Here is a 16349-nt window from a genome sequence, read left to right as displayed (position 1 = left end):
TCTCTCTGTCAAAAATAAATAAATATTAAAAAAAATTAAAAAAAAGAAGAGCAATTAAAAAATACTATGAATTAACAATGATGAATTTTCTAATTTTGAAGTATCTTTGCATTCCTAGGATGAGTCCTACTTACTTATAGTATGGTATGATGGATTTGATTTGCTAATTACAAAGAGATTTGGGCATATGACTGGTAGATTTTATTTTTGGCTATTGTTCATTGGCCAGTTTGCCTGTAGTAATGTTCATTCATTCAGTAAATATTTTATGTGTGCCTTTAATAAGGCACAATACCGGGTTATGCAAGATACAGACATTTCTGACTTCTATGTTGAATCCTTTAAAGAAAACTTTACATTGTCTCCAACACAATTTGTGTCATTATTTGTAAACATTTAAAACTGGGTGCATAATAATTTCTCATGTTGATTTACCCAAATTCACTTCAACATTTCCATTTATGATGAATATATGGATTCAGTTGCATTTTTTGACAAAAGCAGAGCCTGAAGACAAACTTGAATGAAGGTAGAGTATTTGGGATATGATCCCAGGAGTGGTATGGGACAACATAGAGAATGACTTAGGGAAGCAGAGATGAATTACTAAGGCAGGTAGACCCTGCTATAGGTAAGAGTCTTCATTCTCCCAGGACTCCTAGGAAGAATGCAGCGTGTCTCCCAGAATTATCCACAAGTTGTGTAACATTCATTGAGTGGAGATACCATAATTTATCTATTCACCATTGATGGGCATTTAGATCAATCCTAGCTTTTGGCTATTATGAATAATGCTGTTAGTGTTATTTGTGTACAAATTTATGTGTGGACATGTATTTCATCTTTGGGGGTAAATATCTAGGACTGTTTGATTTACCTTTTTAAGAGCTTGCCTGTTTTCCAAAGTGGTTGTACCATTTTTCATTCCTATCACCAGTGTATGAGAGTTCAGTTTGTTCTACATTTTTGCTAACGTGTCTTTTTAAATCTTATCCATTCTCATAAATGTGTAGTGGTTTTAATTTTAATTTCACTAACCAATGATGTTGAACATCTTTTCATGTACTTACTTGTCATCTGTTCAAATCTCGTGCCCAATTTTAAGGAGGATTTTCATCTTCTACTATTCACCTACAAGATTTTCTTTTATGTTGTAGATACCAGTCCTTTGTTAGATTAATGTTTTGCAAATATTTTCTTCCATTCCGTGGCTTGGATTTTCATTTTCTTTACTATGTCTTTTGAAGAAGAATTTTTAACTTTGATCAAGTCCAATTTATTGATTTTTTTTTCTTTCACAGTTTGTAGTTTTTGACTGTTTTTAAGAAACCTTTGCCAAACCCAAGGCACTAAAGGTTTCCCCAGTGTTTTCTTCTGGAAATTTTATAATTTTAGCTTTTGCATTTAGGCCTATGATCCAGTTTGAATTAGTTTTTGTATGTAGCATGAGATAAGTGTTGAAGTTTATAATTTTTTGTATATGGTTATACAATTGTTTACCACCATTTGTTGAAAAGATGATATTTTCCTATTGAATTACCTTGACAGCCTATGTTGAAAAGCAGTTGCCAATAAATGTATGGATCTATTTCTGGACTCTATTCTGTTTTATTGATGTATTTGTCTATCTTTATGCCAATACCATACTATCTGAAAACCATAGATTTTAAAAAATTTTTAATTTTTTGACTATGATTGATGTACAATTTTACATTAGTTTTGGGTGTACAACACAGTGATTCAACTTCTCTATACCTTATGTTGTGCTCACCACAAGTGTAGTCACCATATGTCACCATACAACACTATTGCAGTATCATAGACTACATTCCTGATTCTGTGTCTTTTATTCAGGTGACTTATGCATTCCATAACTGGAAACCTGTATCTCCCACTCTCCTTCATCCTTTTGCCCATCCCCCTACTCCCTTCCTTCTGGCAACTAATAGTTTGTTCTCTGTATTTATTTAATTTGAGAACAAATCAGTTTGTTCTCTGATTCTGATTTTCTAAAAAAATTTTTAATGTTTATTTTTGAGAGAGAGAGAGACAGTGTAAGTGGGGGAGGGGCAGAGAGAGAGGGAGACACAGAATCTGAAGCAGTTTCCAGGTTCTGAGCTGTCAGCACAGAGCCCGATATGGGGGTCAAACTCACGAACCACGAGATCATGACCTGAGTGGAATTCGGACACTTAACCGACTGAGCCACCCAGGTGCCCCTGATTCTGATTTTTGTTTGTTTGTTTATTCATTTGTTTTCCTTTTTAGATCTCATATATGAATGAAATCATATGGTATTTGTCTTTCTCAGTGTGACTTATTTCACATATCATAATACCTTTTATGTCCATTTATGTTATCACAAATGGCAAGTTCTCATCCTTTTTTATGGCTGAGTAATATTCCGTGTGTGTGTGTGTGTGTGTGTGTGTGTGTGTGTGTACACACTACATTTTCCTTATCCATTGATTGATTTTTGGACACAGATTGATTCCATAGCTTGACTATTATAAATAGTGCTGCAACAAACACAGAGGGGCATATATCCCTTTGAATTAGTGTTTTCATCTTCTTTGGGTAAATACCTAGTAGTGGAATTACTGAATCATACGGTATTCCTATTTTTAATTTTTTGAGGAACCTCCATACTGTTTTCCTTGGTGGCTATACCAATTTACATTCCCATCAACAATGCATGAAGGTTTTGTTTTCTCCACATCCTGTCCTTTTGACCCTAGCCATTCTGACAGGTGTGAGGTGATATTTCATTGTGGTTTTGACTTGCATTTCCATGATGATTAGTGATGTTGAGCATCTTTTCGTGTATCTGTTGGCTATCTGTATGCCTATTCAGATCCTCTCCCCATTTTTTAATTGGATTGTTTATGTTTTTTGGGTGTTGTATAATTTCTTTATATGTTTTAGATATTAACCCTTTATCAGATATATCATTTGCAAATATCTTCTCCTATTCAGTAGATTGCCTTTTTGTTTTGTTGATGATTTCCTCTGCTGTTCAGAAGATTTTTATTTTGATATAGTCTCTCTCTCCCTCCCTCTCTCTCATAAATATATATATATGTATATATATATATATGCTTTTGTTTATGCATGTATATATATATATTTTGTTTGTTTGTTTGTTTGTTTGTTTGTTTGTTTCCCTTGCCTTAGGAGGCATTTCTAGAAAAATGTTGCTACTACTGATGTCAGAGAAATTAGTGCCTATGTTCTCTTCTGGATTTTATGGTTTAATGTCTCGCATTTAGGTTTTTAATCCATTTTGAGTTTATTTTTCTGCATGGTGTTAGAAGTGGTCAGGTTTCATTCTTTTGCATATAGCTGTCCAGTTTTCTCAGCACCATTCATTGATGAGACTATCTTTTCCCCATTGTATATTCTTGCCTCCTTTGTCATAGATTAATAGACCCTATATGCTTGGGTATATTCTGGGCTCTCTACTCTGTTACATTGATCCATGTATCTGTTTTTGTGGCAGTACCATACTGTTTTGATTACTACAGCTTTGCAGTGTACCTTGAAATCTGGAATTGTGATACCTCCAGCTTTATTCTTTCTTAAGATTGCTTTGGGTGTTTGGGATCTTTTATGGTTCCATACAAATTTTAGGATTGTTTGTTCCAGTTCTGTGAAAAATGCTTGATAGGGTTTGCATTGAACTTATAGATTGCTTTGGGTACTATGGAAATTTTACCATTATTAATTCTTCCAAACCACGAGGATGGGATATCTTTCCATTTTTTTGTGTTGTCTTCAGTTCCTTTCATCAGTGGTTTATAGTTTTCAGAGCAGAGGTCTTTGACCTCCCTGGTTACATTTATTCCTAGGTCTTTTATTCTTTTCAGTGCAATTGTGAATGGAATTTTTTTCCTACTTTCTCTTTCTGGTACTTAGTTATTCATATATAGAAATTTTACCAATTTCTGGGTATCAACTTTGTATCCTTAAAACTTTACTGAATTCATTTATTACTTCTAATAATTTTTTGATGGAGCCTTTAGGATTTTATGTATATAGCATCATGTCATCTGCAAATAGTGACAGTTTAACTTCTTCTTTATTAATATAGATGCCTTTTATTTCTTTTTCTTGTCTGATTGCTGTGGCTTGGACCTCCAGCACTATGTTGAATAAAAGTGGAAACAGCGGACCTCCTTGTCTTGTTCCTCATCTTAGAGGAATAGCTCTCAGGTTTTCATCACTGAGTAGGGTGTTAGCTGTGGATTTTTATTTATAGCCTTTATTATGTTGAGGTATGTTCTCTCTAAACCCATTTAGAGTTTTATCACGAATGGATGTTGAATTATGTCAAATGCTTTTTCTGCATTTATTGAGATGGTCATGATTTTTATCCTTCATTTTGTTGATGTGGTGTATGATGTTGATTTGCAAGTATTGAACCATCCTGAATCCCCAAAATAAATCCCAGTTGATTGTGGTGAATGATCCTTTTAATATATTGGTGAATGTGGTTTGCTAATTGAAAACTGTAGCTTTATAAGAAGTCCTGGAATCAGGTAGCTTAAGTCCTCTAATATTGTTTGTCTTTTTCAAATTTTTTTGGCTATCCTAGATCTTTTGCATTTCCCTATGAATTTTAGAATCAGCTATTCAACTTCTATGAAAGAGCATGCTGAGCTTTTTATTGGGGTTGTACTTAATATAGAGATCAATTTGGGAAGAACTGACATCTTAACAGTATTTACTCCTTCAATCCATGAACATGGTATATCTCTCCACTTATTTAGGTCTTCTTCAATTTTTCTCAGAAATATTTTATTGTTGTAAGGGTGTATGTCTTATACATTTTTTTCTCAAACTTTTCTCTAAGTATTTATTTTTTGATGGTATTGTTATTGTAAATGGTCTAGCCCAGTGCCTGACATACCCAGGGCAGACACTGGGCAAATGTTTGTTGGAAGAACAAGTGAATCAATGCATAAAACGTGTAAGTGGAAATTACCAGTGTAGTAAGTCATAACTGCTCATTTTCAGGAGTTTTTCCCTAGCATTCTGCAACATGGGTGAAAGAGTAGAGAAAGCAGATGGGTGATACAATGCAGGAATTGGGAAAATGTGTGCCTGCTTTTGAATGTTAGGAAATGGCTGGGCAGGGAGACAAGACAAGGATGCTGGAAAGAAAAAACAGGAAATATCTAACCAAAGAGAAGGTTTTTTTCTATGACAGATTTAAACTATGTTCCTCATTCTGCAAAAACTGGCACTTTTCTTGACATTTCTCATGTAGCCTCCTATATCTGTCCAAATTCCCTCCTCTACTTTTTTTCTTTTTTTTTTTTTGGTGCAAAAAGGTGATTTTATTCTAGCACAGGGACAGGACCTGGGGACAGAAAAGAGCTGCCCTAGGATTGTGAGGAGTGACTGATTACATAAGATTTTCTTTCCCATGGAGGTGGGGGTCCCAGGGAAGTGAGTCTACAGGTTTCTGGGGATGGTGTTTTTCTTGTAAATTACTAAGACAGTTGCAAACTGATGAAGAGTCATGTCCTGTGTCCCGCATGACTGTGATCTCTAGCAGTTAACCATTTGTTTTTCCCTTCCCTTTGTTTTGGGGCATCAGGGGCGCCTGAGGACTGTCACACAGACCCCACTCCAGAGGAGGCGGTGTAGGGTGTTAGCTTGTGCTCTGCCTTCTTTTCCCTTTGCTCCCTCATCAGCTCTCCTTCCCACCTGCCTTGCGTCTCAGCCTGTGTCTCTTTTCTCCAGTCTGAGGACGGGACTGATTTTTCTTTGACATCTTGGTGCCAATCCTAAATGCCTGCTTTAGTTTACTGGACACCCGGGGTCCATAAAATATATCAAGTGAAGTTTAAAAATAGAAAATTCCACCCTCTATGGGACAGATCTATGTCTGATTTTATTTACAAGAGGATACGTGAGGCCACCTTTCTGGGTCTCCCTTTCCTGGAGAGTAATACGGGGCCATAATCCCAGGCTGTTGTGAAAAGTGCTCAGGTACAGAACACCAGCTATGTAACACAACAGATTGGGTTTTTCTGTTAATTTAACAATTGCAAAGCACTTTCCTATTGACCTGCTAAAGACGAATTCTTGGACCGCCATCATGTAATCTTTGCGGGACCCTGGGTAATTCAACCCCTTCTCTGGGCCTCCATCACTCCAGAAAAAGTCCTAATTCAGTTGTAGAGACGACAAAGAAAAGCATTCACTACTGTGGGGGACTCGGCCCAGATCGGTGGTTCTCAACGCCTGCAGCCCACGGTGTGATCTGGAGAGCTTTTTCCCGACACACCTAAGCCGGCCTGCCCCGGGCAAATCACAAAGGGATGTGAGCCCGGGGAGCCCAGGCCCAGGGTTGACATCTTGAGCTCCTATAGTGACACTGAAGGGGCCTCTCCCCTGGAGGGATCATTTCTTTGGTCTTACCCAGGTCCCCCCACCCCAGGAGCCACAGGGATGGTGGAGCACCCCCTTCTCTCCTGAGGCCTGTTCTGGGGGAGTTCAAGGTCCCACCCGCCATCACCCCTTCCCCTCGAGCCTGTCGTGTGCGCCACCCGCGCGGCGGGCAGGCCCTCTACTTTTTTTCTATATACCCCCACCCATGACTCCCACTTCTTAGTTTTCTTTTTCTTTGTGGTGACTTTCAAGATCTCTGCTTAGCTAGGAACAGAACTTGATTAGTTTTGCTAACATAATTTTATCTGCTTTCCAAATTGTGTGACCTCTTATTGACTGTGAACAATATATTTTAACTCCTGTGGATGATAGTAAAGAGCTTGTGAGCTGGAGTCATACTGTGTATGTCCTTGGAGAGCCACTAAACCTCTCTGAGCCTCCAGGAAGGCCTCCCTTCTCCACTCTAATATGCTGATTATAGAGATGATGCCCTCTTGGTCTCATTTCCCATTCCACATTATACACCGTCATGTGACAGTAGTGTGTGATCATGATTTGTATTCATGTTGTCTCAGCTAGATTACAAATGCTTAAAAGATAAGCCTTTTACTTTTTACCTTTATACTCCTATGAATGCCTTGCATATTTAAATATTTTTCTTAGGCGATGATGTGTCCCTGTTATCTAGTTAAGATAATGCATGGAGGGCACTTACTACAGTGATTGGCAAATAGTGGGTATTTAGCAAATTATATGAAAAGCATTCAGTCAATATGGGGAAATGTTGCTTATTTCCTCACTTTTTAATTAACAACCTCCCCCCCACCCCCCGCTTCCTTCATATAGTTTGTCCTTTGGCTGATTTAAAAACCTATTTATCAGGGGCGCCTGGGTGGTTGAGTTAAGTGTCCAACTTCAGCTCAGGTCATGATCTCAGGGTTTGTGGGTTCAAGCCCCATGTCAGGCTCTTGGAGCTTAGACAGCTTGGAGCTTAGAGCCTGCTTCAGATTCTGTGTCTCCCTCTCTCTCTGCCCCTCCCCCACTCACACTCTGTCTCTGTCTCTCTCTTTAAAATAAAAACAAAAAAATAAAAAAAAAAGAAACCTATTTATCTATTTTTCATTTTGAGATCATTTTTGACTTACAAAGGACTCACAAAAATAGTACAAAGAATTCCCACACATCAAGTGGTATGCTCTCAGTGTATGATACCAAGGAGGCACACAATGTCTCTTTATCAGTGTTATTAATTTTTTTAATGTTTATTTATTTTTGAGAGAGATAAAGAGAAAGAGAGCGAGCAGGGGAGGGGCAGAGAGAGAGAGAGGGAACCTGACGCAGGCTCCACACTGTCAGCACAGACCCCAACAAGGCACTCAATCTCACAAACTGAGATCATGATCTGAGCTGAAATCAAGAGTTGGACGCTTAACTGACTGAGCCACCCGGGTGCCCCAGTGTTGTTAACTTTGATCATTTGGTTAAGGTGATGTCTGCCAGATTTCTTTGCCATAAAATTACTATTTTTTGCCCTTTGCAAGAAGTATCTGCTGGGGAAATACTTTTGAATCTATGTAAATATTTTATTTCTTATCAAATTTTTACTCCCTGACTTTAGCATCCATTAATGATTCTTTCATGAAAAAATCTATCATAGAGTTTGCCAAATAATGATTTTTTAATTTCTACTTCAGCTATTTGGCATTTTACTCTAAGGAAGAGGTTTTCTTTCTCCTTCATTTAGCTGTTTATTCATTTGTTAATTTATATCAGTATAGATTCATGGAGGCTTATTGAACGAGTTATGATTCATTAGAATCATCATTATTTGTTTTTTTTTCTTCTTCTTAAATTGTACAGACAGTAAAGTTGGATGGGTGGCAGAGAGTGTGGGGAAAGAAGGCTTTGAGTGCTGTTACAGTTAGAGGTATGCCAAACAGCAAGCTCAAAGGATAAAAGTTTGTGGTTTATATCAACCTAACAAGGACGATCATGAAATAAAATGTGGTGTAGATTATGCTGAAATATATCAGTTCCTCTCTGTTTCAGGAAATAAAAAAGGTCAATTGGAACTAGTTTAATTGTTAAGGTCATTACAACTTCTCTTACCTTTTAGTATGTGGAGATGTTTGTTGTTTTTGAGTAGACTGTGAAGCACATATGTGAAAACAAATAGAAAATAGAATTTCAGTATCACCCTCTTGGCACAAGATGGCAGCAGTCAGCCATTGATTTTGCAGCTATGGATTTTTGCAGCCTCTAGACTTAAATTAATGTGTCTTTGTTTTTGCAGGGACTTCAGTACTAATGCTAATAATATTCAGATTGACAAAACCAAGCCTCTGTGGCACAACTATTTCCTATGTGGATTTAAAGGAATTCAGGTAAATCGGTTTATAAGACAACTACTAGCAGTTGAGCTTATAATGTATATTATATGTCAAGATTTATTTTACTTACTATGTATTTTTTGCCTCCTTTTAATGCTAACTGGTGTTTCTGTTCTATTTTGCTAATTTATGTATTTCAGAGGATGGGGTAGATATGACTATTCCTGGGTGATGTCCACAGGGGGCAGTGATGGCTGTTCATAAATCAGTTGCAGCCAACACAAACCTTCCTCTTTTTTAAATCTTTGTATAAATTTTCTTTTGAAGGATATAATCTATAATACATTTTTTCTAACAATATGTATGTATATACTGTAATAGGATTTCAAGTTAGACAGCCCTAGGTTTGAATCTGAGCATTACTCAGCTGTGTGAATTCAACCTCTTTAAGTCTCAGATTGGTTTTCTGTATAATGATGTCATTTGCTGTGCAGCAAAGAGTTGTTACAAGGATTACACAGTGCTCAACACATAGTAGGCATTCAATAAATGGTAACCAGTGCTGCTATTACTACTTCTGATGGAGTTAAAAAAAGATGTAGTGAAACTTTTTAGTGTAAGTATTTTCCTTAGAAATATTGAATAATTACCATGACTATCTCTAATGTCATGTACAAGAGCAAGAAAATGAAATATTTCTACTTTTTCTACAAATTAAAAATGTATGAAGGACAAAAAGAAAATTGATTTGATAAATCAATTTTGTTTGTTAAAAATCCATGTTTTAGACAGCTTGTGTCCCTTACTGCCTGGTGGTCCTTTCTGAAATTTTGTCATGAGTAGCCTAGGACTCAGTGATATAGCCATCATAGAAAAGCATCACATTTATTTCTGATGTGTAGTTCTATACTCTAATTATGGTGGTTCTGGTTTTAGAGTTCCTGCATTCATTTCTTCTTTCTCTTCTCTTCTCTTTTCTTCTCTTCTCTCCTTTCTTTCTTTCTTTCTTTCTTTCTTTCTTTCTTTCTTTCTTTCTTTCCTTCTTTCTTTCTTTCTTTTTCCAGACACATGGTAATAGCTTATGGGAAAAGGTATTGGCAGCTTTTAAATCTTCAAGTTATTTGGCTTATCATACGCACTAGTGGGGATTACAGTATTTGGAAGCATTTCCCTGGCAAATGCAATTTGATCTTCCTTATAGCTACGTGCTTTTTATAGCATATGGATAAAGTGACCTAAATATACTGAATGTTGCTTTGTGTTGTTTTTGAGAATTTGAGGTCTAAAAGTTTTCTTTTCTGGTTTGACACTTATGTGCAAAAGTAGGTTTGTACAGAGAATTTTTGGCAGAGAAGTAATTTAAATGTTAGTTTGTTTAGAAACCTTCAGATTCAAATACTAGAAAATTTTAGAGGATAATCTGTTTATATTAAATTGAACATGTTACCCTTTTGGGATAGAGCTATGACAGAATTTGGCATAATCCATTTACGTTTTTGAATCTGTTGTATGTTTTAATTTAAAACATTGCGTTTTAATGCGTGATAAGTTTGTAAGTATGATTCACATTCAAGATACACTGTGGATCAGTTTATAGTTAAATATATAGCACTCTCCAAGTTTCTTTTTTCTTTTCTTTTTTTTTTTTTTTTAAACAAGCTGCCTGATGTTCTGTATGAAAGGGCATTGGCAGCAGCAGTGTTTCAGTTTATAATTTGTATTTCTGGAAAGGAAATTTTTAGATGACTTGAAATCCAGAAGAGAAATACTTCCAGCAGAATCTCTTTTTTTGTGGTGTGTGAGTTTTGCCAACATAGGAAAAAAGGACAAAAAGAATTAAGGAAGAAAACAGCCTTTAATTTGCAGAGTTTTGTTGTTACTTTGGTTATTCTAACTAGTTGATTGAAATTTCTTCCTAGAATAATGTGTTTGATGAAATGCATAATTATGTAATATAATAGTATTTTGTACTTTGGTCTTGAGCTGTTTGAGTAATTTGCAAACACAATAGTACTTTTTCTTGAGGAGGAGGTAGCCTTGAATTTATTTTTAATCCTAAACCACAAAGGTTATGTTATGATATCATCTTAAGTGCCATCCTAGATATTCATCTAAGTATCCTAGAGATGTCCATCTTTAGATCAGAGTCTCATTATTTCTTTGGGCTTTCCTAGTTGCAGAAATAGTTTCCCTGCTTCGTTTAGAGTCTGTATTCTCATCTGTGGCTGAATTCTAATTTGGCTGTCTTGAAAGCTACCATATGGCTAAACTGTATCTATAAACTCTAGTAAAAATCTGGATTTCCTCATATAGCTGACTTACATTAAATCACAGTGACAGCATCCTGGCCCATGTTTTTGACTGCAGTGGAGAAGTTCTCAACAAGAAATCAGGGACCTGGGTTCTACTCCCAGCTCCCTGTGTGTTGGAAAAAAACTTTTAATCTTTTGGTGACTAGGTTTTTCCATCAGTAAAAGGGAACCAAAGAAGCTTAGGACATTTTTTCTTCAGAGGACCTTCTGAAATTGAATTATAATTGTTTAATACTTTTTCTATATCTGTTCAAATCAATTAATGCTCAAGAAAAAGATCATTCCTCTTAAAAACTGAAAACAAATGGAGGGTTGATGGGGGGTGGGAGGGAGAGGGGGGTGGGTGATGGGTACTGAGGAGGGCACCTGTTGGGATGAGCACTTGGGTGTTGTGTGGAAACCAATTTGACAATAAATTTCATATTTAAAATAAAAAAATATTCTAAAAAAAAAAAGGAAAGAAAAAGATCATTCAAGGCAATTTTAGGAAATAGATCAATAGCTTTTTGTTGAAAAAGGAAAAAATTATCTTCAGATTACCAAACCCTGTGGCCAAGAACGATTTAATAAAATGCCATGTATAGACTCCACTAAAGCGAATTGCACAAGCAGTTTCTATCAATAGCACAATAAGTCCATTGATAAACGTTGGCTCTCTGGGGAATGAAAGAACCTTTTGCTACTCCTTGATTCCAACACCAAAGTTACAAGTGCTGTTTTCCCTTCTATTCTCAGGAGCACTTTGGTCTTAGCAACCTGACTGGGATGAATTGTTTGGTGGATGGAAACATCCCACCGAGTTCTGGTCTCTCTAGCTCCAGTGCTTTGGTGTGTTGTGCTGGCTTGGTGACTGTCACGGTGCTGGGAATGAACCTATCCAAGGTAACCAACTTGAATGTGTTCGCTTCACAGAACTCTCTCTTTCTAAAGGGATTAGTGTGTGAAGCTCAAAATTGGAATATCTTCCTTTGGTTAAACAACTTTGTCTTACCTGAAAGGACTCCACACATGGACATGCACATCACCTTAATAAATTAAGTCCCACTTGTGGTAAACCACTGTGAGGTATCTGATACTTTGCAAACTGAGCAGATCTGTGAAGAGCTGGGATTAAATGCTCTTAGATGACGTGTGGAGTTTGAATGCATGGATATCTTTTTGGATCACCTCATTAACAAGTTCACTTTAGAGCTACAAATTGTAGGCTTCATAGTTAGACCTGCTTATTTTCAACCAAAACCTTAAATTAAATATTTGACAAGCACTGGGTAAAAAGGGTAAAGACCAGGCAATAAAGGAACCGAACAGCATATCTGTTTATACCAGCAGATTAGTCACTGAAATAAACTTTAAAACAAAATATTGCATTACAAAGAGGAAATGCTTATTTCAAGGAAACATAAATCCTACAAAAGGTCAGAAAGCCTCAACTTTACAAGTTCACATAAATCTCTGACTTTGCAGTTCAGAGCAGGTGTGCTCAGCTTTAATTAATGCTTTGGAGTTCTGGTTCAAACAAAATGTTACCATAGGTTCTTTTTATCCCATGTACCTATATTGCCACGTTTATAGATGGTTTGGGGAGGGCATCAGGCAGATCAAGAGAAAGTCAGCCATATGCTTAGTCTTTCTTCAGCCTGTTTAACCTTTCAGTTTGAAAATGTTATACATAAGAGGAAAGACAAGTAAAGGAGAAAACAAAGGTTCAGGTAGAATTCTCTTTGGCTGTCATGTGTACTATACGTTAGTTAGCACTTTGTAAGCTATGGCTTATTTTGTGGGAAGGGTAACTTACTTGTTTTTTGTTCATTGAGAGGTAAGAAAGCAAAGGAAAGCAAGTCCAGATGTAAATGTGTTTCCACTGGTACTATGTTTAATCTGATGGCTTATTTGTTTATTCGTTTGTTCATTATCCAACCATTATTTATTTAGTGGCTGCTTTGTGCCAGGTAATGTTCATAGCATTGAAGCTATAATACAGTTTTAACCCTCACAGTACTTATGATCTAAAAGGGGGATAGAGACATTTAATAGGCGACTATAATAGAGTGTGGTAAGTGGATAAGTAGTGTGCTAAGGGAGTATACTAAATGCAGATTTAGAGAGCATGAGGCATCTAAGCTGAGACACAAGGATTTGTAGATGTTAGTTAAGAAATAGTGATAGCATGATAACACTGATAACATCAGGTAGGCATGTATCAGGTGAAGGGAATCTTATGTGGAAATATCTAGAGTAAGAATGATCATGGATTGTTGGAGGAATTAGAAAGGGCTTAATTTGGCTGGAGTAATTTGGATGATGGGGAATTTGGGCTTTATCTTGATAGCATTGTAAAAAAATTTCAGGCTTTTAGGAAGAAGGTAACATGATCATACCTATATTTTAGAAAGATCACTCTGGCTCTATTATTAAAACTGGTAGGAAAGTAGTAACAATATCAATAGTAGGGCAATTAGTTGGTCTAGGGAAATGGCAGTGAGAATGGAGAGATCTGAATCATAAACTGAAAGTATATCTTGGAATCAATAAGACTTGATAATTGATTGGGTATGGAGATGAGGGACAGAAAAGAGTCAAAGATTTTACCTAGGTTTCTGGCTTGGTGTGACTCATTGGAATAGGGAATATAGATGAAGGTAAAATATTGAGTAGGGGAAATCTGTGGGCAAGCTGATAGAGTTATCTAATATTTAGTCACAGACAATATCCCTGAAGGTCAGCAGGGAGATCTGGACTTGAGATGGCCCATTTGAGAGTCATTTAGTGTATAGCTGGGATCTGAAGCCATAAGAGTGGAGAAGAACTTCCAGGGGAAGAGCATAGGTAGAAAGATAAGGGAGACTAGGACAAGGATCTGGCAAGCATGAACATTTGAGGAATGGGCTGAGGAAGAGAGGTCTACTGAAGAGACTGAGAAGTAATCATATAGATAGAATGAAAATCAAAAAGGTAAGGCAACAACAAAGACAAGGAAGAGAATATTTCACAAAAACAGTGGTGTCATATGCTACTGAGATGTCAAGTAAGACAAGGACTAAGAAGCATCCATTGGATCTAACATCAGAGAAGTTAAAGAAAACCTTGGCAAGAACTGTTTAAAATAGAAATGAGTTGGGGGCACTTGGGTGGCTCAGTTGGTTAAACATCCAACTTTGGCTCAGGTCATCATGAACTCACTGTGAGTTTGAGGCCTGTGTCGGGCTCTGTGCTGACAGCTCAGAGCCTGGAGCCTGCTTCGGATTTTGTCTCCCTCTCTCTCTGCCCCTCCCCGACTCGCACTCTAGCTCTCTCTCTCTCAAAAAGATAAACAACAAAAAAAAATTAAAATATGAATGAGTTAAAGTCTCTGTGAGAGGCAAGAAAGTAGAAATGTTTAGCAGATACAAAAATCTGGCTATACTTGGTGAGAGAGATAATCAGATGTGTGTGGTGGGGTAAGGTCGAGGAATTTATTTATTTATTTATTTATTTATTTATTTATTTTAAAGTTATTCATTTATTTTGAGGGAGAGAAAGAGAAAGAGAGAGAGAGAGACAGAGAGAGAGACACACACACACACACACAGAGAGAGAGAGAGAGAGAGAATGAGAATGTGGGGAAGGGGCAAAGAGAGAGAGAGGAACAGAGAGAATACCAAGCAGGCTCCATGCTGTCAGCATGGAGCCCAGTGCAGGGCTCTATCTTACAAACCATGAGATCATAACCTGAGCCAAAATCAAGAGCTGGACACTCAACCAACTGAGCCACCCAGGCAACTCAAATTCATTTATTTATTAATAAGAGGATTGGTGAAACTTATTATTATTATTTTTTTTTTTTTTTGCATTTTGGAGGTTTTTAATGGTATAAATATCTAAGGGAAAGGAAGAAAAAAATGATGAAGAAAAAGAAACATTTGAAACTTTGGAATTGATTTCTTAATTCTTTGGAATTAAGTTGTTTCTGTGTTTTCAAAGTGAAAAACAGCAAATGTATTAGCATAAAAAGAGACAGAGAGATCAATGGAAGAGAATAAAGTGCCCAGAAATAAGCCCATGCATATATAGTCAATTAATTTATGACAAAGGAGCCAAGAATATACAATGGGGAAAGGATAATCTCTTCAATAAATGAATTTGGGGAAAGCTGGACAGCCACATGCAGAAGAATAAACTGGACCACTATCTTGTACCATACACAAAAATTAACTCAAAATGGATTAAAGACTTGAACATAAGACCTAAACGCATAAACTAGAAGAAACAAGCCTTAAGCTCCTGGACATTGGTCTTGGTAATGATTTTTTTTGAATTTGTCACCAAAAGCAAAAGTAACCAAAGCAAAAATAAACAGGTGGGACTACCTCAAAATAAAAAGCTTTTACACAATAAAGGAAACCATCAACAAAAGAAAAAGTCAACCTACCGAATGGGAGAAAATACTTGCAAATTATTTATCTGATAAGGGGTTAATATCCAAAATACATAAAGAAATCATACAACTCAATAGCAAAAAACCCCAAACAATGTGATAAAAAATGGGCAGAGTGTCTGAATAGACATTTTTCCAGAGAAGACATACAGAGGGTCAACAGACACATGAAAAATGCTTAACACCACTTATCATCAGAGAAATACAAATCAGAACCACAATGAGATATCACCTCATACACTGTTGGTGGGAATGTAAACTGGTACAGCTACTGTGGAAAATAGCATGGTGGGTTCTCAAAAAATTAAAAATAGAACCACCATATGCTCCAGCAACTGCATTTTTTGGTATTTACCTGAAGAAATAGAAAACACTAACTTGAAAAGATATATGTACCCCTGTGTACACTGAAACCTTATTTACAATAGTAAAGTCTCTGTTGGTGGATGAGTGGATAAAAAGGATATATATCTGTACAATGAAATATTAGTCAGCCATAAAAAAGAATGAAATCTTGCCAATTGTGACAACACGGAGGGAACTTGAGAGCATTGCACTAAGTGAACTAAGTCAGACAGGAAAAGACAGATATGTATGATTTCACTGATGGATGCAATCTAAAAATTTTAAACACCTAAGTTCATAGTTACAGAGAACAAACCAGTTGTTGCCAGAGATGGTGAGTAGGGGATGGGTGAAATGGGTAAAGGGAGTCAAAAGGTACAAACTTCCAGTTATAAAATAAATAAGTCAAGGGGATGGAATGTACAGAATGGTGACTATAGTTAACAATACTGCGTTGCATATTTGAAAGTTGCTAAGAGGGTAAATCTTAGAAGTTCTCATCACAAGAAAATAAAGTTCTGTAACTATGTATGGTGATGGATGTTAACT

The 16349-nt window shown here is 36.6% G+C and overlaps 1 protein-coding gene across 3 annotated transcripts in view; it reads left to right on the top strand.

The window, feature by feature from the left end:
- GALK2 (galactokinase 2) overlaps positions 1 to 16349 on the top strand; it is a 138145-nt gene that overhangs the window by 31274 nt on the left and 90522 nt on the right. For all 3 annotated transcript variants that reach the window (XM_043555455.1, XM_043555454.1, XM_043555453.1), the window contains exons 4-5: positions 8693 to 8783; positions 11777 to 11923. In XM_043555455.1, coding sequence (XP_043411390.1) covers positions 8693 to 8783; positions 11777 to 11923 — 238 coding nt within the window. The remainder of the gene's footprint in view (positions 1 to 8692; positions 8784 to 11776; positions 11924 to 16349) is intronic.

Source organism: Prionailurus bengalensis, chromosome B3 (genome assembly GCF_016509475.1).
Source record: "Prionailurus bengalensis isolate Pbe53 chromosome B3, Fcat_Pben_1.1_paternal_pri, whole genome shotgun sequence".
Lineage (NCBI taxonomy): Eukaryota > Metazoa > Chordata > Mammalia > Carnivora > Felidae > Prionailurus > Prionailurus bengalensis.
The sequence above is the reverse complement of the archived record's forward strand: the minus strand, read 5'-3'. Positions and strand labels throughout refer to the sequence as shown.